The sequence below is a fragment of the Sceloporus occidentalis genome, unplaced genomic scaffold (genome assembly GCF_023333645.1).
Source record: "Sceloporus occidentalis isolate IW3139 unplaced genomic scaffold, rSceOcc1.0.p SCAF_10, whole genome shotgun sequence".
Classification (NCBI taxonomy): Eukaryota; Metazoa; Chordata; class Lepidosauria; order Squamata; family Phrynosomatidae; genus Sceloporus; species Sceloporus occidentalis.
This window is the reverse complement of record NW_028316990.1, coordinates 13,970,438-13,994,330: the sequence shown is the minus strand read 5'-3', so window position 1 is coordinate 13,994,330 and position 23,893 is coordinate 13,970,438. Positions and strand designations below refer to the sequence as shown.

Sequence of the window (23,893 nt, the reverse complement as noted above, 5' to 3'; positions counted from 1 at the left end):
CACAGCTTAACTGTTACTTCCTGCCTTGCCTTGCCTCAGCAAACTGGTGGAGGGCAAATGTTGTCTCCATGTTCAAAAAGGAGGCAATAGAGGATGCAAATAATTACTGCCAGTTAGCCTGGCATCAATACTAGGAAAGTTTCTAGAGCAGATAATGAAACTGACAGGCTGTTAGCACTTAGAAAAGAATGCTGTGATCCCTAAAAGTCAACATGAGTTTCTTAAAAACAAATCATGTCAGGCTAACATTATCTCTTTTTTACAGAGGTAGACGTTTGGTAGATGAAGGGATTGCTGTGGGTGTAGTCAGATCAGTGATTCACAAACTGTGGTCCTCCAGATGTTCTGGACTTCAGCTTTCATGATTCCTGACTGTTGTCTAAGGTGGCCGGGGCTTCTGGGAGTTGGCATTCAAGACAACTGGAGGTCTAAAATTTGGAATTCCTGGGCTAGATAGTGCAACTGTCAGGCAGATTTGTAGTTTGGTGACTGACTGAACCAAAAGGGTACTCACCAATGGCTCCTTTTCATTATGGACAGAAGTGAATAGTGGGGTGTCACAGGGTTCTGTCTTGGAGTCAGTGCTATTTAACATCTTTAACACTGACCTGGATGATGGAATAGGGGGCATACTTATAAAATTTGAAGATGACACCAAATTAGGAGGTTATCCAAGAGGACAGGATCAGAATTTAAAATTAACAATTCATTTCAACAGAGAAGAATGTAAGTGCCACTATTCTGCTTTAGTCAGACCTCACCTGGAATAGTGTTTTCAGTTCTGGGTACCACAATTCAAGAGCAACATTGAGAAGCTGGAGTGTGTCCAGTGGAAGTCAACAAAAATGGTGCAGTGTTTGGAAACCACAACCTATGAGGTATGTTTAGACTTAAGTAGTAACATGATAGTCATGTTTAAATATTTGAAAGGATGTCATATTGAGGATGGAACAAGCTTGTTTTCTTACTGCCTTGAAGTAGTTTTGATTGACTAGGAAAGCATGGAAAGCTCAAAATACCTCAATCCAGAAAAATCTTATCACAAAAACACGGTGCACCTTCTTTAAATTATGCCCCCAAAGTAATCATTTTCCAAAGAAAATCTGACTTTCATCATAATGGACAAAAATATTGCTAACCTACAATATTTTATTGGCCCTAAATTTTAAGGCAAGAAAATCTCAGTCAATATTCCTATTTTATAATCCTTCTCATGTCCACATGTAAGGCTCTTCAAGAAATTACTTTAAAACCTTAGGAGTAAGATTGGTAAAATTAATTTATTAAAATTTTCTCATGCTAGTTTTCATTAAAATACAGAATTTTCATGATCAATTTTAATATTACAATATTTAAAATTGAAGAATCTTTTCCAGCATTTCACACTTAATCTGATTTTTAACGGAAAACACAAAGATCAGCATATATTTTAATGCTATCAAATCCAAGATAAATACAATATATACAGGACATCAAAATAAGCTTTACACTGCTGATCTTCCATCATAGAGGAGATCTGTTTTCAAAGCAAAAGATAAAACAGGGATCCAAACTACCGCTTTACAAGTGGAAGATTCTTCAGCCTAAATGAAAAAGAAAGAGATAGAGAGAAAAGAACTGAATTAGTAAATAATGGAAATACTGTTATAACATATATTCTCTATGGCGTATAAATGTAAAATAAGTAAATTACTGGAAAGAACCATAACATCCAAAATCCACTAAACAGTGATATCTTTACTGACCAACCATAATATACAAAATATATGTTGCAAGCTTTAAAAGCTCTACTGGCATCTGCATCAAGCAAAGGTGTTAAAAATCATGCAGGAGAAATGATATTAGAGTCACAGGCCCACATTCTATAAAGCTGTTATTCACAGTTAAGATGGTAATGGAGGGATATTCATGTAGGCAGGCCACTGCTTCTTATGGCCATACAGATTCTGGGAGACAATGAATCATAACATCCAGGAAATAAAATTTAAACTCCATTAGCAACATAAAAAAGATACTTCCATTGATATCCAGGTTGCCTCTTTCCTTGCAAGGCTACCAGTCTCCTTTGTTAGGCAGAGAACAATGCATTTCTCAAGAAGCCTCCATCCTGTTACATTAGGAAAACTTTTAGATGCTGTTTAGGTAAAACATGCCAAATGCATTCCCATTTTTTAAGCGCTTTACCTTTGTTTAAGTTCAAAACCTTAAAGAATATAGTCCCAGTCTTTTGGCTCCCTCATTAGGATTTCTCTGTTGTGATTCAAGTGTGGTGTTTTCACATATAGAAAACATATCCGGGGTAGCTGTGTAGGCCATACAGCAAAGGCCAATATGGCTACCCCAGATACTGTTACTGAAAAGAATGTTTATGACCTTTATTTGACCAATATTTCAAATCAATCTTGGAATGGCGACACATTTACAACTGAAGAATAAAACACTTCTATTAGGAGATCAACAAATCACTTATGCAAGACTGGTCTATCTCACATGAAGCATCCAGGCAATGAGCAAACATCCCTGTCTCGATTTACAGTAAGTGATTGTATAAAAAAACAGAATATGTAGGTATCACAGTTTATAGGAAAATAATACAATCAACCATTAATTATAAGGAACAATACTTAACACCCATTGGAAATATGATTAAATTTAAATTTTATATGTACTTACCTTGGAACATTTCACTCTAAATCAATGAGACACATTTCTAAATCAATATGCATCAGCCTTGGTCTAAAGAGATCCAATTTTCAAAAACTAGCCATCTTTGTCTCCCCTCTTCTGTCTAATGTAAATTGCTCCCTGTCAAATTGGCCTTTAAAATAAAAGGCATGAGGACTGTGTAACACAAATAGTATTGCCTACTTTGTACTTCATTACCTTTTTAAAAATTCTTGTGGTGGTATATCTGCAGTTTCTTCCTCACAGTTGCTATCACTGCTATCAGCAGTGTCCGAGCCACTGTTCTGTTTAGATTTCTTATTCTTATGTTTGCTCTTGTGTTTGGATTTCTTGTGTTTCTTTTTCTGAAAAAGAAATGGATTTCTTATTCTTATGTTTGCTCTTGTGTTTGGATTTCTTGCGTTTCTCTCTCTGAAAAAGAAGTGCAGTTCTAATATTTACATTTTTATGCATCTTACAAGGAGAAATCTGACAAAATAGGAACAAAATCTCGAACGATGCAGCAATCTCATTGTTTTGTACTATGCGTATGGATCAAATGGAATAACAGCTACTCATAGATTAAAGGTGGGGGGGGGAATGATAAGGTAAGATCTTATGGAGATTTACCCAAAATAAGTACGAACAGGTTCAGTGGGTTGTACTTTTAAGCTTTTACAATGTTTTGGCATAAGAGAGCTTAGTATCCCCATCATACTGTAATTACTAATAAATAGAAACAGCAGCTCTGGTAATGATGTTTCCTCAGCTGTCTCCATTGGACATCAGAATCAGCCCTTTATCCACCATAAATTCATGCATAGGGCTTTTGTGATAATACACATGGCTTAAATTAAGCGTGATTCAATACATTATGCAAATATGAAGCTCATGTGAACTGATGCAGGTAAAAGAAAAGTAGGATGTGAACCTGATCAAATCATGTGTTTGATGGCAGAATAAGTGCATAGAACAATATACCATAAGGGCTTGAGATTGAGAATGAAGGGGACAAATGGTCCATGCTCTATAGTTCTGCATAAGTCTCAGTCCCACCCCATCTATCATAATAAATTACCTTTTCTTTTTTGTGTTTGTGTTCTCTTTTAGTCTTATGTTTTTCTTTGCTCTTTTTAGGTTTCTTAGTGGCTTCAGGAGAACTTACAAGCTGTATTTGCTCATGTTTCAAAGGAGTGTCTAAAAGCATGAGAGAGAAAAATCACTTGCTGAAAATAGATCAAAAGCTACTCAAATAATGGTTACTCATCACTTTTAGATTTCTGAACCCTCTTAAAGAACTAGACAGTCTGCTTAATCTTTACTCTCCCCAGCTTCTGGACTCTTAGGACACACTTCTGCTCTAGTCTTAAAACAACATGTTTTGTATCCTATCCAATATATATTTTTATTTCGCTGCAAGAGCCAGCATAGCACAGTGGTTTGAGTGTTGGATTGTGACTCTAGAGACCAAGATTTGATTCCAAGCTTGGCCATGTAAGCCCATTGGGTGACCTTGGACAAGTCACACTCTCTCAGCCTCAGGGAAAGGCAATGATAAACCACTTCTGAACAAATCTTGCCAAGAAAACCCCTTATGGGTTAGAAACGACTTGAAGGCAGACAAGAAACAAACAAAATGTTAAAGCAACTTCGCTATTACACTGCTTGTACATTTACATTCGCCGAGCCACTAAATTCCTGCACACAACCTTAAAAAAATATAAACTTCACAGAATTTGCTGAAATGTATTTACCAGAAGGAACAACAGGAGGCAATTTTGGTCCAAATTCTTCTCCTTGATCCACTACTTTCATTGAGGGAGGAGTTACAGTGACAGAAGATTCAGGTGTGACAGCTTTGCTTTCTTTAACAGGAAAAAAAAGTCAGTTTTTATCAAAGGTGAAGCCTTCATAATAATGTTGAAAGAATAACACAATAGGAACTGCCAGTCATACAGCACACAGAGCAGCCCAAATCCTGTATTTGAGATGCTGGTGCACTACAGTAAAGGTTCTTATAACATACAACAGGCTTGTAATAGACGAGAACACATCAGAGCTATTTTTACTGATGAAGATATGTGAGAGATTTGGAAGAACCAAATAAGCTTTATCTTGTCATCAGTTCTACTTCCCATAACAAGCCAAACTGAATTATGAGGATTTTACTAGTGACATCTGGTGGCTTCTGTATCCATAGGGTAGTGAATCTACTCTGTTTTAGCCTGAATCTTAGAGATGCAATGCAAGATGTTGAATCTACGTGTGTATATGTGCCTTCAAGTTGCCTGTCAACTTATGGTGACTTCATGAACTTCACAGGGTTTTCTTAGGCAAGAAATCCACAGAGGTGGTTTAAACAGTTCCATCCTTTGAAACATAGCATATAGCACTTGGTATTCATTAGTGATCTCTCATTCAAGTACTAACCATAGCTAACCAATGAAGTTAAGCAGGGTCAGCCCTTGTTAGGTACATGGATGAGAGACTGCCATCAAACACCAGGTGTGTAGGATATATTTTAGAGGCAGTAACTAGCAAACTGGCAAAACTTCCTCTGAGGATTCCTTGCCTAAGTAAGCCATATGAAGATACATGGGGTTACCATAAATCAACAGGCAATGCGAAGGCAAATACACACACAGAGTTTATCAAGTACTTAAAGGTTTGGTAAACTATGATTTTGTACTACAGGAATGAGCATTGTGCTTGTGTGCTCCTTTCTCTCAAATTGAATTAGTTACTTCATCTTTTGCAGAAATCATGGTTTGTCAGGGAGTAGTGGCAAACTAGTGTTTGTATTTGTCCTCCAAATCAGGATGACATACTAGCTTCCAAGAACTTGTTTTCTATCCTACTTAGAAGTAAAATTCCTCTTTGGCAGTTTGACTGTAGCAGCAAACTATGTTTTGAGCCAAAGTGGAAGGAACTGAAACAATATGGATGAGAAGAAACCATTTGCACATGGTTCATTAACGCAGTGCAAAAATCAAAGTCTGCCATTACATCTGAATGAGTCCAGTATTACCTTGACTTAAAGGTAAAGGAGAATGATACTTCGTATTTTCAGAAACTGGTTCTGTCACTGTTGCTGTTTGCTCTTCACCATCACTTTCTTCTTCTGATGAAGATGACTGTTCATCTGAGGAGCTGGCAAAGATGGCTTTAAACAAATCCATAGATGGCCTGCTTTCTTCTTCTGCTACTTCTTCATTCTGACTCGTACCATCATTTACTGTCTGACAAGAGTTAAAAGTAAAGGGAGTTTACATATACTGGAAACATTTATTTTCTTTCCTATTACCATGTTGCAGTCTTGCTGTTGGACAAGTATGCACTAAACTATATTTCTAAGGCAACAGCTCACAAGTGCAACAAGGTAAGGAAATCTATCAAGTACGTACATCATCAATATTCTACCATCAGGCGATAAAGTGGAAAAATCCAAGTATATTAAGAATGTACATTGGAATCACTGAACATATGGAGCCACTATACCTTGTTGGCAAAATGTTCATCAGTCTTTTTTTTATCCTTCGATTCAGTTGGTGTTGCCGGGTGCTCCTGGATATTAACCTTTGATTGAGCTAAATTTATGAACTCACTAATAGCATCTTTCTTCTTCTTCTCTTTATCAGACACATCCCATCTTGATGGCTTCTTTGGCTCTTGAAGAGATGAATATTCTTTCAGGGTTATATGTCCAATCTCCTAAGTCATATTGATCATATTCGTTCATTATTATTTAAATTGCTCATATTTTCTTTAAATGTATTGGATAATAAACGTTTCTACAATTTATTGACCAGATAATAAACAAGGAAATCTACTGATTCTCCACCCCATTCCTGACAGCTTGGAATGCTGTCTGCCAATTCATTTTCCTTCTGTTGTTGTTTCTTAAAATTTAACCTATTTTAATATGACACATATTTCACATATAGTCAATTTTGACTAAGACACCCACAAGAAAAAAATGGACACCTACTGTTTTGAATACTATTCTGTTGCACTCCTTTTGCAGTGGGCTGGTTCAGTGTTACTGATGTGGACTCTGATACCGTCAAGAAATTGAACACAGAATACTTGTCACGTTTCACTTTGGGTAATCCAACTATACATGACCTGAAAAAAACAAAAGCTGGGGTTCTCAATCATGCTTTTAATAACTGTAACTTTTTGCCATCAGAGAAATTTTATTCAAAATGAGAGCTATACTGTTCAACATAAGTAATTGTTCACAAGATCTGTAGAATTTTAGATTTTGTTTCCAAGATTTTGCATTCTGAGCATCAAGACCAACTGTCAAAAAGAGGCTTTTATGTTATATGCAATTCATATCTTTAAAATAAATCTACAGTACAAACGACAACAGCTTATTGTCTTAACTCACAGTCATTCCTTCAAGGGAAAGTGTATGTGCTCAACTTACTCTGAATAGGGATCAGGAACATTAAACCTTTTGCACAGTAGTTTATCTGGGTGCCACTCAAATGTCTCTCTTGTGAGCTTGCCAAACATCTTCATCTTTGCAGCTGCCTTTTTGTCATCAACATCAGTCTAAAATAATCACAGTGATGAATAGCAATCAAAGACAATGCATCAGCTACACCAATTACATACTGATTCCCACATCAATCACTCTCAGACCCAAATTTTGATAGCATTTTTAGAAAATTACTTTGATAATGCTGCTTAAGAGATAAGCAATGATTAATTGGGTACAGGTCAGTTGTTACTGCAAGACATAATAAGAACACACCTCTTGATCTCGAGGAACTTCTACTTTATCAGTGTCATCTTCATGCTTTGCAGAAGTAAACCTTGAAGACAGGACAGAGCTAGAAGGTTTGTACAGCATCGCAGCACGAGCAAATTCTTCTTGTTCTCTCCTACGCTCCCATTCTGTCATATTAGGATCTAAACAGCTTTCTAGCACTTCCACTGGAAGATAAAGGAGGAGCAATTAGTAGTTCATCAAGCTAAATTGTTTGAAAGGAGATGGTTTTTTTAAAATAACAACCACAATGCTGTTCACAATTAGGAGCCCAGGCTGCATACCTCTAACTATAGTTCTTCAAACAGACATCTGTGAACTCACACAAATGAGTTACCTTGCGCCTGCTAGTCTCCCATTTGTGTGATTAAGAGCAGTATGACACTTTGCCCTTTTCTTTGTTTCTTCTAATTTTTGTTATTCCCTCTCCCTTTCTTTTACTCATCAGAAGCACAATGTTGAATCTATTTTATACAGGAAACAATAGATGTATGTGCACTGCAAATTACCTCTTGTTCCATGTTTGAGATTTGTTGTGTAATTTTCATATCTCTTTTGCTTTTCTGGATCTTTTGCAAATGGTCTGAAATCATTAGAACCAGTTGAGGGTAGCTGCGTTCCCAGCACTAGCTGCCACTTTGGAGGAGTATCATGTAAAGCTGATGCCTGGGATCTGTTATGCAAGAATTTTGGGGGCAATGCTGGAGTTTTCATTTGATGTTCTGATGCTTGTTTCACTTCTTGGATTCTTTCTTTGTCTTTATCTGACAAATACTCTAGAACAGAAGTTGTTGGACCTAAACATAAAAAACCTTAGTTAAGGGCAAATGTAAAATTCTCTTCTTTGAAGCTAAAATCAAGAATCTACAGAGGCTGTGACTGTATATAACATTTGGTCAAAAACGTGTTATCATGCATGCCACTCAGACCTCACTAATGGTTGCATCAAAAGGTACTCAGTTTCATAACAATCATAATAATAATAATTTGGTAAACATAACTTTATTTATTAAAAGCCTACCATAAAAGCTTTTAACTCTTTTGAAACCTAGGACATGAGCTCTGCCTAAAAGGACATTAGTTATGCACAAAATGATGCAAACCTCCAGGGAGACAGGATTTAAAATGAACAGAATATTGGATTGTGGAGTATCACCTGTCATTGGTTCAGTCACCAAGTCACTTGCAGACATGAAGCTAATCCAGAGGGAATAGGAAGTACAAATCCCTGTTCTCGATTTAATTTGAAGCATGGTATTTGTACTCCAATGACCAGGAGGTTAAAATGATAAAAGCCAGAGAAGTCTGTCATCTAAACTTGGCATGAAAACATAATATGTTTGCAAAGAGTAATCACAGAGTTGAATGTCTCACTCAATCAGAATTTTGATGTGATTATACAGTCAGCTTTCCACATATGCAGCTCTGACTATGATGGATTTGAGCAATATGTTCTCTCTAGAGATCTTTAGTGCCTGCAATGTGAACCTACAAGAAACTGACTATAGAGTCAAGACACATGATCTAGAGATTCTTACAGAAAACACCTCTAGTTATTTATAAGTCAAAATAAATGTAGATTACAATGCATGAACAAACACAATGGAAAATAGCTGATAACATACTGGGTACCTTTAAGACTAGTTTCGCCCAGCAATTCCCTCCTCTGAGAAGCAGTCCTTTGGTGTCTGCCTTGTAGTGCTGCATCACACTCAAGCTTCCCAGTGGATTCTGCTAACGCCTGCACTAAGTGTGAGTTTTCACTACTAGCTTTTATCACTGGTCGAAAGTAATGGACTGGTCTGTAATCCCTTGGCAAGTCAGGAGGAGGATAAATCTTTCAAAGAAAAAGCAACATCACACATGGGGGTGGGGTTGTAGACATAATCTTATGCTGATTACTTAACATCAGAGACATTTAATATACTTATAAAACACTGGTTTCTATACAATGTTTAATAAGCCATAAGACCAACATTGAGAATTGAATCCTGCATATTTGAAATGCTGCAACTAGAAACACTGGGCAGTATTCCTGATAGGCACAGTGTCAACCCCCATCTCTAGATAGCCCCCGCTAGCTTCCCCACACTGTCCCAATACATCTACAGCTCCAATATTTTTACTAGCCTCCCAATCTTTGTAAAAAACTCACAATTGTCAATATAGGAGAAAAACTACAGCTGAAACTATGGTGCATAAGCAATGAAATTTGAATAATCTTGCACACTTTTGAAAAAAATATTTTAAAAAGATGTACTTTAACTCTTATTTAAAAAGAAACCATCCCCTGGTGAAAGACAAGAGCATAATCTATTCTCTCATCCATCCAACCTTTAGTGTAGGCATAAACATTTAATGCCTGCTGCGATTTTTAACTTCTTTGGAATTGTTTTCCTTTGCTTCATTCTTTAGGTCCTTTGTTACATGCCTCTAAGTTTTACTCTTGACCATGGGGCATATCAAAATCCATAAATTTGACCCCCAAACCTGCCCTCAATTTATATGTGAGGTCGACTTATAGCTGAGTGTATAGTTTTATTCAATTTAAGTATCTAAGAAAACAGAACCACTCCATGAAACACCCTACTTGCAGAGAAAAGAAGAGTAGTTTACCTACCTTTGGAGAAGCAATTGATTTAGATGCCACTGAGAAACCTTCCAAAATTTTTCCAATATATTTCAGCTCTCTCTCTATTTCTGTAAAATAATGTTATCATTCAGAAGAAACACTGTGTAGCATTTGGTAAATAATCCTACAAGACCACACCCTTCCAGATGTTAAGAGTACTCTGGGGCTCCAGAGCATCCCACACCTTGCTTGCTTTTATGCTGCTTAGGTGCTGTCCACCCACATAACTCATCACCAGGCTCTTCGTCTTTCAAAACAGTGTCATATTTACAAAGTGATTCAGTAGCATAAATGTCATCATCTTCTTCTTCCAAAGCTCCTACACCAAAAGCCTAAGGAAAACAAATAGAGAATGGGTACAAATGAGTATCAATGCAAAAGACCAATAATTGCATCTAAACTTAACATAAGAATGAATGGTTGATGTTAGATTGGTGAACAGAGCTGTGAGCTGTGCAAAACTGGCAGGCCCACTACTGTATACATGACATTAGGAAAGAGATGGGAACTTTCTTGCTTATCAAGTTGGGATGCTGCTTTAGGAACTTTACCATGGGGCATAAAATGATTTTTGTTTAGGGGTTTCTATGAGACCACTTTGTCTCATATAAACTTCCCTGTCTATGGAGGTAATCAACCGAGGTCTTGTTCTGTGTTCTCCAAAGCAACTAGCAGTGACACAGAAGTGTTTCTTAGCAGACATGAAAATGATTTTGTCAGAACTGGGAAATTTTGTTACCAGGATGTTCTTGTAGTTTTATCTGTTGGGAATCTTTTTATAATTCATTGTTAGGTTTTATCTCTGTGTTACAAACTGCTGTTTCACTGTTATTTTGCATGTAATTGATGTTTATACTGACAGGCACTCTGAAAGCCTTCAAGAAGAAGAAATGCCTATGGTATCTAAGTATTTGTGAACTACTTCTGCCATTATCCTTCACCACTGGCAAGCCTTCCTATGGCTGATGGGAATTAGATTTCACCAGTTTCTAGAGGACCTGAAGCTCATCACACTCTGCTTACTTCTGGCTATATTCTGTGTCTGGCACTATGTGAGAGTTGTCTGTGAACAGTACTTCAGTTGGTAGAAAGGTGCTGCAACAAGGTGGCTTGTGGGATAAGAAATACTTAAAATGTAATGTTTTACCTGCCCCAAAATACCAAGCTTCCGTCCTTTGCTATGCCGGAGATCACCAAGTAGAGTTGAATTTTCAGAACTAGGACTAAAAAGGTGTAGGTGTTCTTCTGAAACTCCAAATAAGGCTTTGGTTGGATCCAGGCCTTTATAGCCAAGTCCATGAACATTCTCTTTAGGGGTCAGGTCTACAGGCATTATATCTTTAGGAGCAAATGTCACATTTTCTGGCTGATATTCATCCTCTTCCTCCTTTAAGAAGGTAACATATATTATTTATAATGAAGTTGCATTACTACGGTCAGTAATACTCTTAAAATGTCCCTTTGTATTTATGTCATGTAACTCATGACATTCCCTTGTTATCTGCCCCACAGTCAATTAGTCTATAGTTCTTTGAGGCAGAAACATCTCTTTGGGCTGCTATGCCCCTTTGTAGATTTTCTCATACAGTAATACTGCTCTATAAATGATTGCAGAAAATTTTCAGTGACATATTCATTACTACAGATATAAAGGTTTCTCTATATAATTTGCATAACTATTTGTTGTATAAAAATAATTGGAAACATCCCACCCAACCCCCACCTTCCACAAAATGTTGTACAAATAATACCTCAGTTTCTTCAGATCCTGGAGGCAAAGCACAGCCATATATTTTCACGTCAGGCTCTGCAACTAAATATGATGAAACAAGGTTGAAATACTCAATTCCCTGCGTATCACAGAATATCAGTGAGATTTTACACATACGTATCTTATTACAGAACTAGAGCAGATGGATCATACTGGCTTCATTAAATGAAATCTCAACCTAACAACCTAACAACAAGCAGTATATTTAATGGACTATACCAGGGTTTTGCTTGTATGGTTTTCTCTTTACGCGAGGTCCAACACCTTGTCCTTCTTTCCACCCCATTTTTCGCAACAAGTCAACACCAACTGTTATTCTTAATAGGAAATGAACAAAATGGTTGTTAGAAATAAACATATTAACATCATTTACACAACATATATAAACATCTAGCAATATATAGCAAACTCTTCAAAGTACAGCCACGTTTTAGCATTAGGAACATGAGCTTAAAAAGGAAACCTAAATTCTGCTGCCCTGTTTATGCTAAAAGTAAAACACTGTGAAACTGGCATAACTCAGCAATATAGCTAATATATACTTACTTGGGAGGTGCTATAAATTCATCCAATACAGCAGCTCCAGGAATAGGGCCAACAACTCCTGCAATTTGTCTGGCTTTCTCTTTTATTCGATCCTTACTCTTGGAAGCATATTCATCTGTAACTGCAATTTCCTTTGGTGCTATCCCATGTTCACTAAGATCCTTCATGAAGAGAAGAGAGGGAAAAAACAAGGCAGAAATAAAAAATTCAGATTGGAAATAATTCCTCTCCAAAAGCTGCTGTTGTAGTATGCCTTTAAGTTGTTCCTGACTTACAGCAACCCTAAAGCAAATATATTATTGAGTTTCTTGGCGAGTTTCTGCAGAGAGGGTTTGCCACTGCCTTCTCCTGAGGGTGAGAGAGTGTGACTTGCCCAAGGTCACCCAGTGGGTTTCATGGTCGAGCTGGGAATAAAACCCTGGTCTCCAGTCATAGGCCAACACTTAAATCACTACATCATGCTGGCTCCCATATATGAAAAAAATAACTTTTAAATGCAAAATAAAATTTAAAAAATAAAGAGCACTTTTATGATATCATAATCATAAAAGATGGATTTACCTAAGCCAAGGTATATTTAGCAAGCACTTTCCTGCAGCACAAGCCAGGGATCTGGAGAAATTTTAGTTTGTCATGAGCAAGTGGTATACACTTCCATACTATTCAATTGTTAACCGCCACCCTCCAAACAAAGTTTCACTCCAGAGTCGGTTTAGTGTGCTGTCTGGCAGAGGGCAGACACTCTTCTCTTGTTTGTTCCTTACCAACAAGCCACAAAGAAACGAATACTCCAGTTTGTATAGAGGTAACAACCACAGAATTGAAGCTGTCTACTTCCAGGAGACAAAATAAACCTTGTGTCTTGTTTAGATACAACCCTGCAAGTGGAATGCTACTCCTCCTTTCCTTCATTGGACAAGCTGAGCAAAGCGGTAGCAGAAGAAAATGTTTGTGTGTGGAGAGAGGGACACTTGAGGCTGTGTGGTAAAGGTACATCTCTGAGGAAGGAGGGGGAGGAGGATCAAGGGTCAGTTCTAGGAAAGAGTCCTTCACTTTAGCTCCCGTAGTTAAAATTTCTCCCTCTCCTAGTGCCAGTCTCCAGTGCAGAGCATGTAGCAACTATAAACGCCCTGCATTGGCCCTTACTGCAAAGGCCAGCAAAGTGAGAGGTTTCTCAGTCACTGCTCAGCCAGCTATTCAGTTGCTAGTCACAAGGTGACAAGGGTGCAAAGGGAGCAGCAACTGAGTCTGTTTTGAATTTGCAATAGAACAGTAGACCTAATATCATGAAATATGTACTGGCGGAGGGATGCTAGGGTTGTTGCCCAAGAAAGGGGGCAGTACCCCCCAAAGGTTTGGGGACGATTGATCTACATCATATATAGAAACACAAACACATCCTATCTAGCACTGCACAGCTCCAAAATACGGTTGCCCCTCAGTTGTCATAGGGGATCTGTTCCGGACCCCATGCCCGCAAAAATGTAAATCTGCTTGGCTTAAATAGCAGTGTGTCCCTATGGGCGCGCCCCATTTTAAATCCCTCCATTTGTCCCTTGTAAGAAAGGGACGTGGATTCAAAGTCCGCGCAAATGGAAGGACATCTGTATATTTAACATCTGCACTGTTTTAAAAATTTACCTCTTCGTCCATAAAATCTTCTGGCCCCAGGACTGTTTTTTCTGCTCTCTTTTGACGTGACGATACAAAGGTTGATGGTGCCCATCCTTTAAACACATCAATTCATATTTGTAAGACATGACATTAAAGTACTGCTGAATGTTCTGTAACTAAATTTAGCAATAGCAAATGCATTTCTATATGCTTCAAGAAGCTCAGGATGACATAGGTCCAAAACACACTGCAGAAATAATCCCATTTGAGACCGCTTTAACTGCCTTGGCTCAACGCTAGGGAAATCTGGAAATTGTGGTTTTGTGAGACATTTAGCCTTCTCTGTCAGGGAGCTCTGGTGCCACAATAAACTAGAGGCTGTGAATTCAAGACTCTCCATTCTTTTTTTCCAGTACTACTACTAAGCCAACTCTATGCATCTATCGTATGGGTTTCCAGCATCAAGTAGAAATTTGTACTAGATGACTGACAAAGCCTCTACAGCTCTTGATTCTAACAGAAACAATCCCTAAGATGTAATTTCACTTTGTAGATAAACAGATTCACTGTTTGCTATAAACCCGCAAACATGAAGCAGAATGAGACAGAAATATCTATAGATAGATAGATATAGATATATATCCAATACAAATTATTACTTACCTTCTTTCGAACCCACAGTGTTGAAATAGCCGGCAGAGAAACCACCGCTAAACGCTCCGTGGAAACGTTTGTACCGTCCCTTTTCATCTCTGACAGTTTGTTCTTGCAGAGGGACTGGTTTCTTAATCCGTTCGCCTGCAATTATCATTTTAAAGAACACAAATTAGTATAGGGAATGCATGGAAACTATCATTCAGGCAAACAGATGAGAGTTATATCCTGATATCTGAAAGACATAACGTTAGTTCATCCAGTAACACCAAACCACGGCATTACTTCTCTGCTGCCTCTTTTACAAAACTGGTGGGCAGAGAAGGCTGCAGAAGGCCATGGGCTTCTTAAAAATACTAAGTTCATGTCTTTTGTTCATTTGTTTGGGAACATGCAGGTTTCATCCTTCTGTAACTGTACATCTAGGGCCAAGTGTTCAGGGTTGCCTGTTCCAAAACAAAGAAAAGAAAACTTTAACATTTCCTAAACAGATTGTACTGTACTTCGTAAACGTAAGCAAAAGCTTGATAATGCCACAGAATGAATTTGCTAATATAGATGTTTCGAAGGAGGAAAATAGGGGTTTGGATTCCCTGTCTTTGTGTGAATTTCTATAAATGCTTAGCAATATCTGATTTCGGGGCTATCTGATCAAGAAGTTGGAAACATGATGGTCTGTGATCTCAATCTACATCTCACTTAGATTCAATCTAACAGCTTCGGGTGTCAAAATGTGAATTTTCCACTTAGGAGCAAGAGCTGCACACACAACTACTAGCTCCATGTTTTAGGTCATGTTCTATTTAGACAAGTTGCTTCAGTCAAGCAACTGGCTATCCGTCTTTTCATTTCGTTCTGCAGCAGAAATCAAGACCCCTTGGGCCACTTGGAGGCCTGTCAGGGTGCTAAGAAATACCACTTGGAGACCTGGGTTCAAATCCTGGCTCAGCCATGGGCAAAAAAACAAACAAACCCATAGGGTTGCCATAAGTAGGAAGCGACTGGAAGGTACACAACAGCAACAAAAGCAAGGCTGCTTCCCTAATTGCTAGCCAAGGACGCCAGGCTTCCAAAAGGAGGCTGAAAGGGGTCCCTTCCTCCATTTAAGGCCGCCTCACCTTCCTCCAAGGGCTCCAGAGGGGTCCCAAAAGTGACAAAATCTCCCTCTTCCTCTCCATCGCTTTCGCCCGCCGCCATTTTGTCTGCCCTGGCAGGGGGAGGGGGCGGAGCTTCCTCGGGCCACGCCTCCCCTCGCGCTGACCAATCAGCGCGCCCATACCCCGGCTGAGACTCCGCTTCAGCCTTAACTGCTATGGCCGCCTCCTCTTGCATTCTGGGATTTGTAGTTTAAACAGGGGCATTTAAGCATTCTCAACCAGGTCAAGATTTAGGAGAAACTTCCTGACTTTCAGAGCTGTTTGACACTGGGACACATTCCTTCAGAGATTGTAGTGGAGACTCCTTCTTTGGAAGTCTATAAACAGGCTGGATGGCCATTATATTATTATTATTATCATTATATGTCAGGGATGCTTTGACTGGGAGTTCCTGCATGGCAGAATGGGGTTGGACTAGATGGCTTTTGAGATCTCTTCCAACTCTATATGATTCTATCAACTGCCATTGGTCATGCTGAGGGCCGGATTAAGAGCTTTAGAGGCCCTAAGAACCTTTGTTGTTGTGTGTCTTCATAATAATAATAACAATAATGCATTTTTATTTATATCCCGCATCCTCCCATAGGATCATGGCGGCTTACAACACAATAAAATACAATACACTCATCCCTCCATATTTGCGGCTTTGATTATTCACAGATTTGATTATTATGTCCTCTCTAGGAATATCTAGGTCCTCCAGTGCAACTCTATGGTCAACTTTAAAAGTGGCACTGAAAGATGATTCCTAGAGAGAACACTCTACTAGGCATCTGTAGCTCCTCCAGCGCTACTCTATGGTCGGTGTCTGTCAGACGTTGACCACAGAGTTGCGCTGGAGGACCTAGAGATTCCTAGAGAGGTGTCCTCTCAGGTAAAAACGTGGTGTTCATTTTCATAGCAATGGTGCCAACATCCTTTTAAAACCCATAACACTTTTATCCGAACATGATATTCCAACATTCGTCCAGATTGCCATAAATGTGGCCAGAAGAGGTCACTCAAACACTGTGCGGTCAATCCTAGAACCTTTCTTGTACACTTTCTTTTTGTTGTGGGCCTTGGAGTCATTTCTGACTTATGGGGACCCTTTGGGGGAGTCTGGTGCCACAGGAAACTTCCCAGAACTCCATACCATCAAGCCATGGCAGTTAAAGTGGTGTTAAACTGGATTACTCCCGCAGCTCAGATGCAGCCTTCATTAGCCAGAGGCAAGGTGTTATGCATGCCCTTTCCAGCAGGCTCAGGCAAAAACAAAGCGCTGTGGTTTTTCATCTTTGAAATGCCATTTGTTGCATCAACGTTCAGATCGCTGCATCTGCTTGTAGTGTTTGTTTTTTTAATTCATTAACAACAAGTAAAATATCCATATTTACACATACAATTTTCTCTCTCTCTCATACATCCAGTACAAATATGTAACAAACAAATAACATGTATTCCTAGTATCTATGGTTATTTCCCATCCTTCAGCTTCTTGGTATTTTCTCTGGTCTGATTATGACTATCTCTTCGGTATCTTATTACTTCTGTGTTTCTATGCTGACTTTGTGCTCTTACTTGTTTTTATTGAGCTTCGGTCTCGCTTTATTGCCAAATCATATTACAAATATTCAGATTAATTTAGAAGTCATATCATCATAGAGTTTCCCTGCTTCTGACATAAAACTTTTTCCCATTCTTCTATTCATTTTGAATTTTCCTGGTTTTTGCATAAGTCTTGTCAATTTGTCCATTTCTAAAGCCTCTAATTTTATTAACCAATCCTCCAAATTCAGGATTTCTTCTGATTTCCATTCTTTTGCAAAAAATCATTCTTGCAGCTGATATCATGTCAAATAATAGTCTTCCATGCTTTTTCTCTCAACTATTACATTAAATAAAAATATTTCTGGCTTAAATTGTAATTTCTCATTTATAATTTCATTAATTTTGTGGTGTATTTTTACCCAGGGCTCCTTTGCTTTTTTGCATGGCCACCACATGCAGTACGCTGCAAATAGCAAACCTTGATTTGCCATTTTATATAAGGGACACCATTTTGCTCTGTCATTGTATTTAATGGGACTTGAGCATCCACAGATTCTGTTATCCATGGGGGGAGGATCCTGGAACCAAAATATATTCCTGGAACCAAAAAATATTCCCCAAAATATATAAATTCCAATACGCTAACTTGGATTTGCCATTTTATATAAGAGGCGCCATTTCAGGGTGCCGTTGTATATAACGGGACTCGAGCATCAACGGATTCTGTTATCCACAGGGGGATCCTCGAAACAAACCCAAGCGCATCCAAGGGCCCATTGTAGTTGTTAAAAAACCCTCCCACATACTTCCATGCTTTATCAATGTGCAATGCCCACTGGCGAGCGCATAACTGGGCGCTCCAAAAGAGTAATGGGTGGAGATCTGTTGCCATTCTTCCCGTATCTCTCTTTTCCTTGAATGGAGGGCAACTTGGAGAGGCTCTCCCACACTTTGCTCCAAAGAGTGACTCAGTCCTGAAGGAGAAAAGACTAATGAACCGTGGTGGCCACATTATCTCTTGCGTCGCAGGAGATAAAGCGAAGCCAAAGAAAGAACATTCCTCTCCAGAAATAGAGCCAAAGCGATGACACAAAAGACACGGCTCTAAAACACTGGGGAAGAGGAGGAAAGCTAAAAGTATCTTGGCAACAAATTGTTTTCCCTCCTGTACGCACAGCTGCCGGTTGCAATTGTCTGGCCTGTGCCACAGAGAGGCAATGAAAAGCTGGCTCTGAATTGCCTGAGAATTACAGCCTTTAGGAATAGTGGCTGTATCCTCATAAAATGGTTCACGCCACAGAAAGCCTGACAAACTACAGCAGCAGTAAAAATGTACGCGGGGATCTTTCCCTGTAAGAACACTCTTCTGGACCTTAGAAACAGGCAGGCCTATATATATATATATATATATATATATGTGCACTTCTGTTTATTTCATACAGTAGGACCTTGTTATCCGCTGGGGTTTGGTTCCAGGACCCCCATGGATAACAAAATCTGTAGATGCTCAAATCCTATTAAGTATAGTGTTTGTGGGGTTTTGGGGCTATGTGGTCGTGTTCTAGAAGAGTTTATTCCTGATATTTCGCCAGCATCTGTGGCTGGCATCTTTGATGCCAGCCACAGATGCTGGCAAAACATCAGGAATAAACTCTTCTAGAACACGGCCATATAACCCCCCAAACCCACAAAAACTATGGATGCCGGCCATGAAAGCCTTCGACTTCCCATTAAGTACTGTATAATGACAGAGCAAAACAGTGTCCCTTATATAAAATGGAAACTCAAGGTTTGCTATTTGGAATTTATACTTTTTGGGAGTATTTTCAAGCCGTGGATGCTTGAATCTGTGGATAAAAAAATCAATGGCTAAGGAGGGCTGACAGTATTTCAGTTCCATGTTGCAAGATGGGACCCCTCCGAATCCACAGATACTGCATCCACAGCTTGAAAATGTTGTTTTTAATAATAATAATAATAATAAAAAGCAAACCTTGATTTTGCCATCTTATCTAAGGGACATCATTTTACTATGCCACTGTATATAATGGGAGTTGAGCATCCCCAGATTTGGGTATCCAGGGAGAGACCTGGAAACAAACCTCAGTGGAGACCAAGGACCCACTGTCTGGACCTGAGAGTTTGCAAATGAGCTTGGAGACATTATTTCAAGCAGCTCAGCTGGCAAAGAAAGGAAAGGCTCAGTAAAACCAGAAAGACAGCTTAATTATAAAGCAAAGCAAACAGATTGTCCTTATTTCTTGTTTGTAGTCACCATTCTGATCAGTGTTTGATCCAAGGTTTGATCCAAGGTTTGGAGGAGTGGGGTCCTTTCCCAATCTAGGATGAGAGAGTGTGGCCTGTCCAAAGTGGGGTTTGCAGGTGGGAGTCCTCCTCCTGGGATTGTTAGCAGTGGAGAGGGTTTGGCTTCCTCTTCTGCCAGGTGGATGCAGGAGGAGGAGCAAAGGGAGGAGGAGATCTGGCTCTAGAGGGCAGCTGGGGAGCAGTGCTGCTGCTGCTGCTGGCAGTGCTGAGCTGGACTCCGCTTGAACAGCGCCTCCTTCTCTTCCTTCCTTCCTTCTTCTCTCTCTTTCTTGTGGGAAGAGCCCCGGAGCGCTGCGCTGCGGCGAACATGACGGATACGATGCTGCCTTCAGGTTGCCCCGCGCCGGACCAGAGGGGAGATGGTTACTTCCGAAAGGTGAGACTGTGCTCATTTTATAACTGGGCAAAGGAAGAGGCATAGGACTTCCATCCCCTTAGGAGTCGAGTCTGTTGGGATTGAGGCTGTATCCAGATTGCACAAATAATCCGGTTTGGCTCCACTTTGAACTTTTTATTTTAAAAAAAAATTATTTTTTTGTATTATTATTTTTATTTATTTTTGTATTGTTTTATTTATTTTCTATATTTTATACATAATTTATTTTAATTTGCATTTGTATTATTATTTTATTTATTATATTTTATATTATTTTATTTGTTTTCTATATTTTATGTCTTATTTATTATTTTTATTTATTATTTATTTATTTTTATATTATTTTTGTTTATTTTTATATTTTATTTATTTATTATTATTATTATTGCGCTGTAAAATTTGCACAACGCTTTACATAGTAGGGAAGGGGTCAAATACAATAATCAAAACCTGCCAAGGTACAATTTCTTATGGGGTTCTGGGAGTTGTAGTTTCCTGTGACATCATTTTTCTGCACTGTGTTTTGGAGCTATGTCTTTCCATCATGCCCTTCAGCAGTCATATATAATGCAGACCTTGGTTGAGCATATTGGTCCTAAAACCACACTGCAGAAATAATCCAGTCTGAGATAGGTTTAACTACAGTTCCCAGGATTCCTTAGGACTGAACCAAGGCAATTAAAGTGGTCTCAAACTGGATTATTTCGGCAGTGTGGTTTTGGACCTTGGTCTGATTCCACAGAATTGCAAGAATAAGGAATGTCCAAAACACACTGCAAAAATAATCCAGTTTGAGACTGCTTTAACTGCCCTGGCTCAGTGCTAGGGAATCCTGGGAACTGATGAGGCATTGAGCCTTCTCTATGTGAGAGCTCTGGGGCCACAATAAACTACAATACCCAGGATTCCCTGGTACTGAGCCAGGGCAGTTAAAATGGACTCAAGACGGATTATTTCTGCAGTGTGTTTTGGACCACAGTTTTCAAGAACAGTTGACTGCCTCCAACCCCACAATAGACTTCCAAATCCCAGTGGTCCAGAGGAAGCACATCCATAACAGATGGAGTGTATTCTGGTCACTTTACAATGGGTTTGATTTCCCCCAATAGTCTGGGATTCTGGGAGCTGAAGTCCAAAATCCCTTAAAGAGCACAGTTTGGGGACCACTGCTTAGTGCAAAGGCCATTGCAAACAAAACATCCAAGCTGTCATACAATTACGATGCGTCAAGAAGGCTACTATTATAGCAAGCAAGTAGGAAAAGCTGGATTGTATACTATAGGTACTAATTTGGTGCGTACCAGTGGCTGGTACAAGTAAGAAAACAACCTAGTACAGTCAGCCTTCCTTATCCATGGATTTTTTTTATCCATGGATTCAAGCATCCACGGCTTGAAAATACCTAAAATACATATCGCTTGCAATAGGCAAACCTTGATTTTGCCATTTTATATAAGGGCACTGTTTTCCTCTGCCATTGTATATAATAGGATTTGAGCATCTGTACATAAATTGGGTGGCATGGTGTATTTTCCCCTTTTCCCTTTCAATAGTGATGGTTAAAAATTGAGTCAGAAGAAGACTTGACCTTTCTCTGCCATTGTACAGTGGTCCCTCTGCATTTGCTGGGATTAGGGGTGAAAGACCCCCCGTGAATGTGGGAAAAGTGCAAATATATTTCCTATTCATTTACATTTGTATTAGTGTTTGGTTCCCAAAAAGGTTTCAGGACATATATGAAAGATAAGCAAAATGTTGTGTTTGATATACTGTATATACTATGTCCCGTTATGAGAGAGCGATAACATGACGTAACATGGGCCCCATACAGACAGGCCAAAATAAAGCTGCTTCGGCTCACTTTGGATGTATGCTGTTTAAATGATACATGCATCCTAGGAGTCCGGAAGCCGTGGCAAAGCCATGTTCCAGTCCCCTCTTGCAGTAGGTCAATGTACATGGATTTCCAGGAGCAAGCTTTTTTTATACAACCACCCTCCAAAGTGTGGAAAACATTCAGGGCGTAGCTGTGTAGGCCATTAAGCAAATTCAAACAAAAACCCACCAACTTGGACATAGGTAAGACATAGGTCCAAAGCACACTGCAGAAATAATCCAGTTGGAGACTGCTTTAACTGCCCTGGCTCAGTGCAAGGGAATCAGGGGGAGTGTAACCCCATTGAACACAGTCCCTGATCTGCCTTCTGACTGACCAGAAGCACCTCTGTCTTGTCTGGATTAAGTTTCTTTGCCCTCATCGTTACTGATGAGAGACACTGGTTTGAGACCAGAACAGCCTCCTTGGATTGAGGTGGAAAGAAGTAGTAGAGTTGGGTGTCATCTGCATCATGATGGCACCACACCCCAAAACTCCGGATGACCTCTCCCAGCAGTTTCATGTATATGCTAAACAGCATAGGGGACAAAACCAGAACTCTTAAGGCGTACACAGGGCAATGGCCAGGGGGTCGAGCAGGAGTCCCCTAGCACCAACTTCTGGGTTCGCCCCTGCATAGCAAGGAATGAAGCCACTGTAAAACAGTACTTTCAAGTCCCATCCCAGAAGAAGACTATGGCCTGTTACAGACAGCCAAAATAAAGCTGCTTCGAGTCACAGTGGAGGTATGGTGTTTCAATGATGCATGCGTCCTAAGAGTCCAGAAGTCACACCAAAGCCACGCTCCAGCCCTAAGAATTGGAGTGTGGCTTTGGTGTGGCTTCTGGACTCTTAGGATGCATGCATCATTGAAACACCATACCTCCACTGTGACTCGAAGCAGCTTTATTTTGGCTGTCTGTAACAGGCCTATGGCTGATGGTATCGAAAGCTGCTGAGAAGTCCAGCAGAACTAATAGGGACACACTCCCCCTGTTCAGTTCCCTGCGTAGATCCTCCACCAAGGTGACCAAGGCTGTCTCTGTTCCATAGCCAGGTCTGAAACCAGACTGAAAATCTGAAATGGATCTACATAATCCATTTCATCCAGAAACTTTGAGAGTTGGGAAGCCACCACACATTCCTTGCCCAAAAATGGAAAGTTGGACACTGGCCTTACAGTGGGACTCAAGGATGGCTTTTTCAACAAAAGCATGTTGGAAGCTGCCTTGTTGTAGGGAGGCATTGGCTATGGCTACCCCTTTTATCCCATTCAACCAGTCCCTAGGGTCTGTCTGATAAGCCAATGGCACCCCATCAGCAGCTCCATCCCACAGAAATACTTTCTGAATTCCAATGGGCTTGAAACAAATTCAGATCTGGTCTTGAAACTTGAGTTTACCTTTGCTAAAAGCAGATAATAAAGGAAGCTGCTGGCCCTGGAACTGTAAAGGAAAACTGTTCAAAAGGAAACATGATAAGGCATTTTAGATTAGGACAGACCATTTTCTGCCTGCTAGGAATCTGACAATGGAGCGTTAGCCCCAGGCGAGTACTTAAAGGCTTTGCCAACCTCTCCCTGAATATTGGATTTCACAGGTGAAATTTAGGGCACTTCTAAAAACCCTGGGCAAGTCATTTGTGAGCTCCTGACTTCCAGCAGGTTTCAACAGGTGCCTCACCAGAGAGTTATGCAAGTGCCGCCAGCCAGATATACATGTGCGCATGTGGTTGGCTGAACTCGGACTGCATCTGATGACTGCATCTAATGTAATATTAAATCGAAACAAGATGCAGATAGGGAATCTCCTCTGTTTTAACCTGTGGCACATCACAGCTTCCCTACTTTGTAGACATTTTTGCATAAGAAAAGGTATTTCGGTATTTCGCCATAACCCCAGGAACTTCTTTGCTAATGGTAAAAGAGAAGTACAGGTCATCTTTACATACTCAGTCCTTATGGATGAGAAT

At 39.6% G+C, this 23,893-nt stretch overlaps 2 protein-coding genes across 6 annotated transcripts in view; one reads left to right on the top strand and one right to left on the bottom strand.

The window, feature by feature from the left end:
• Positions 1-1,261: 1,261 nt before the first annotated feature.
• Positions 1,262-15,864, bottom strand: GPATCH1 (G-patch domain containing 1). Of its 3 annotated transcripts, none has more exons than XM_089540483.1 (20): positions 15,777-15,864; positions 14,668-15,104; positions 14,032-14,117; positions 12,391-12,551; positions 12,064-12,161; positions 11,825-11,886; positions 11,221-11,460; positions 10,258-10,405; positions 10,062-10,141; positions 9,074-9,278; positions 7,951-8,238; positions 7,427-7,608; positions 7,097-7,224; positions 6,653-6,789; positions 6,163-6,332; positions 5,693-5,903; positions 4,419-4,529; positions 3,743-3,861; positions 2,884-3,029; positions 1,262-1,583 (listed from the first exon to the last, which is right to left on the bottom strand). In XM_089540483.1, exons 2-20 carry the CDS (start codon positions 14,813-14,815, stop codon positions 1,553-1,555), a joined length of 2,751 nt encoding a protein of 916 aa, XP_089396609.1. In that variant the 5' UTR covers positions 14,816-15,104; positions 15,777-15,864; the 3' UTR covers positions 1,262-1,552. The 3 variants fall into 3 exon arrangements, with proteins under 3 accessions (XP_089396609.1, XP_089396607.1, XP_089396608.1); XM_089540481.1 differs by having other exon boundaries at positions 14,668-14,802; positions 15,777-15,860; XM_089540482.1 differs by having other exon boundaries at positions 11,825-11,880; positions 14,668-14,802; positions 15,777-15,860.
• Positions 15,865-19,842: 3,978 nt separating this feature from the next.
• RHPN2 (rhophilin Rho GTPase binding protein 2) overlaps positions 19,843-23,893 on the top strand; it is a 35,934-nt gene continuing 31,883 nt past the window's right edge. Inside the window, exon 1 of one of the 3 annotated variants that reach the window (XM_089539931.1) lies at positions 19,843-20,046. In XM_089539931.1, the coding sequence (XP_089396057.1) occupies positions 19,978-20,046 (69 nt within the window). In that variant the 5' untranslated portion in view covers positions 19,843-19,977. The remainder of the gene's footprint in view (positions 20,047-23,893) is intronic. The other 2 variants (XM_089539928.1, XM_089539929.1) reach the window with 2 other exon arrangements.

Excerpts from the sequence above, each read along its gene's own strand:
- GPATCH1 (XM_089540481.1), bottom strand. The coding sequence starts at position 15,855 with ATGGCGGCGGGCGAAAGCGATGGAGAGGAAGAGGGAGATTTTGTCACT. Across the intron at positions 10,142-10,257 it reads GCAGCATAAAAGCAAGCAAG|AAATAGAGAGAGAGCTGAAA; the intron begins GTGTGGGATGCT and ends ATTATTTTACAG. Across the intron at positions 9,279-10,061 it reads AATCAATTGCTTCTCCAAAG|ATTTATCCTCCTCCTGACTT; the intron begins GTAGGTAAACTA and ends TTTCTTTGAAAG.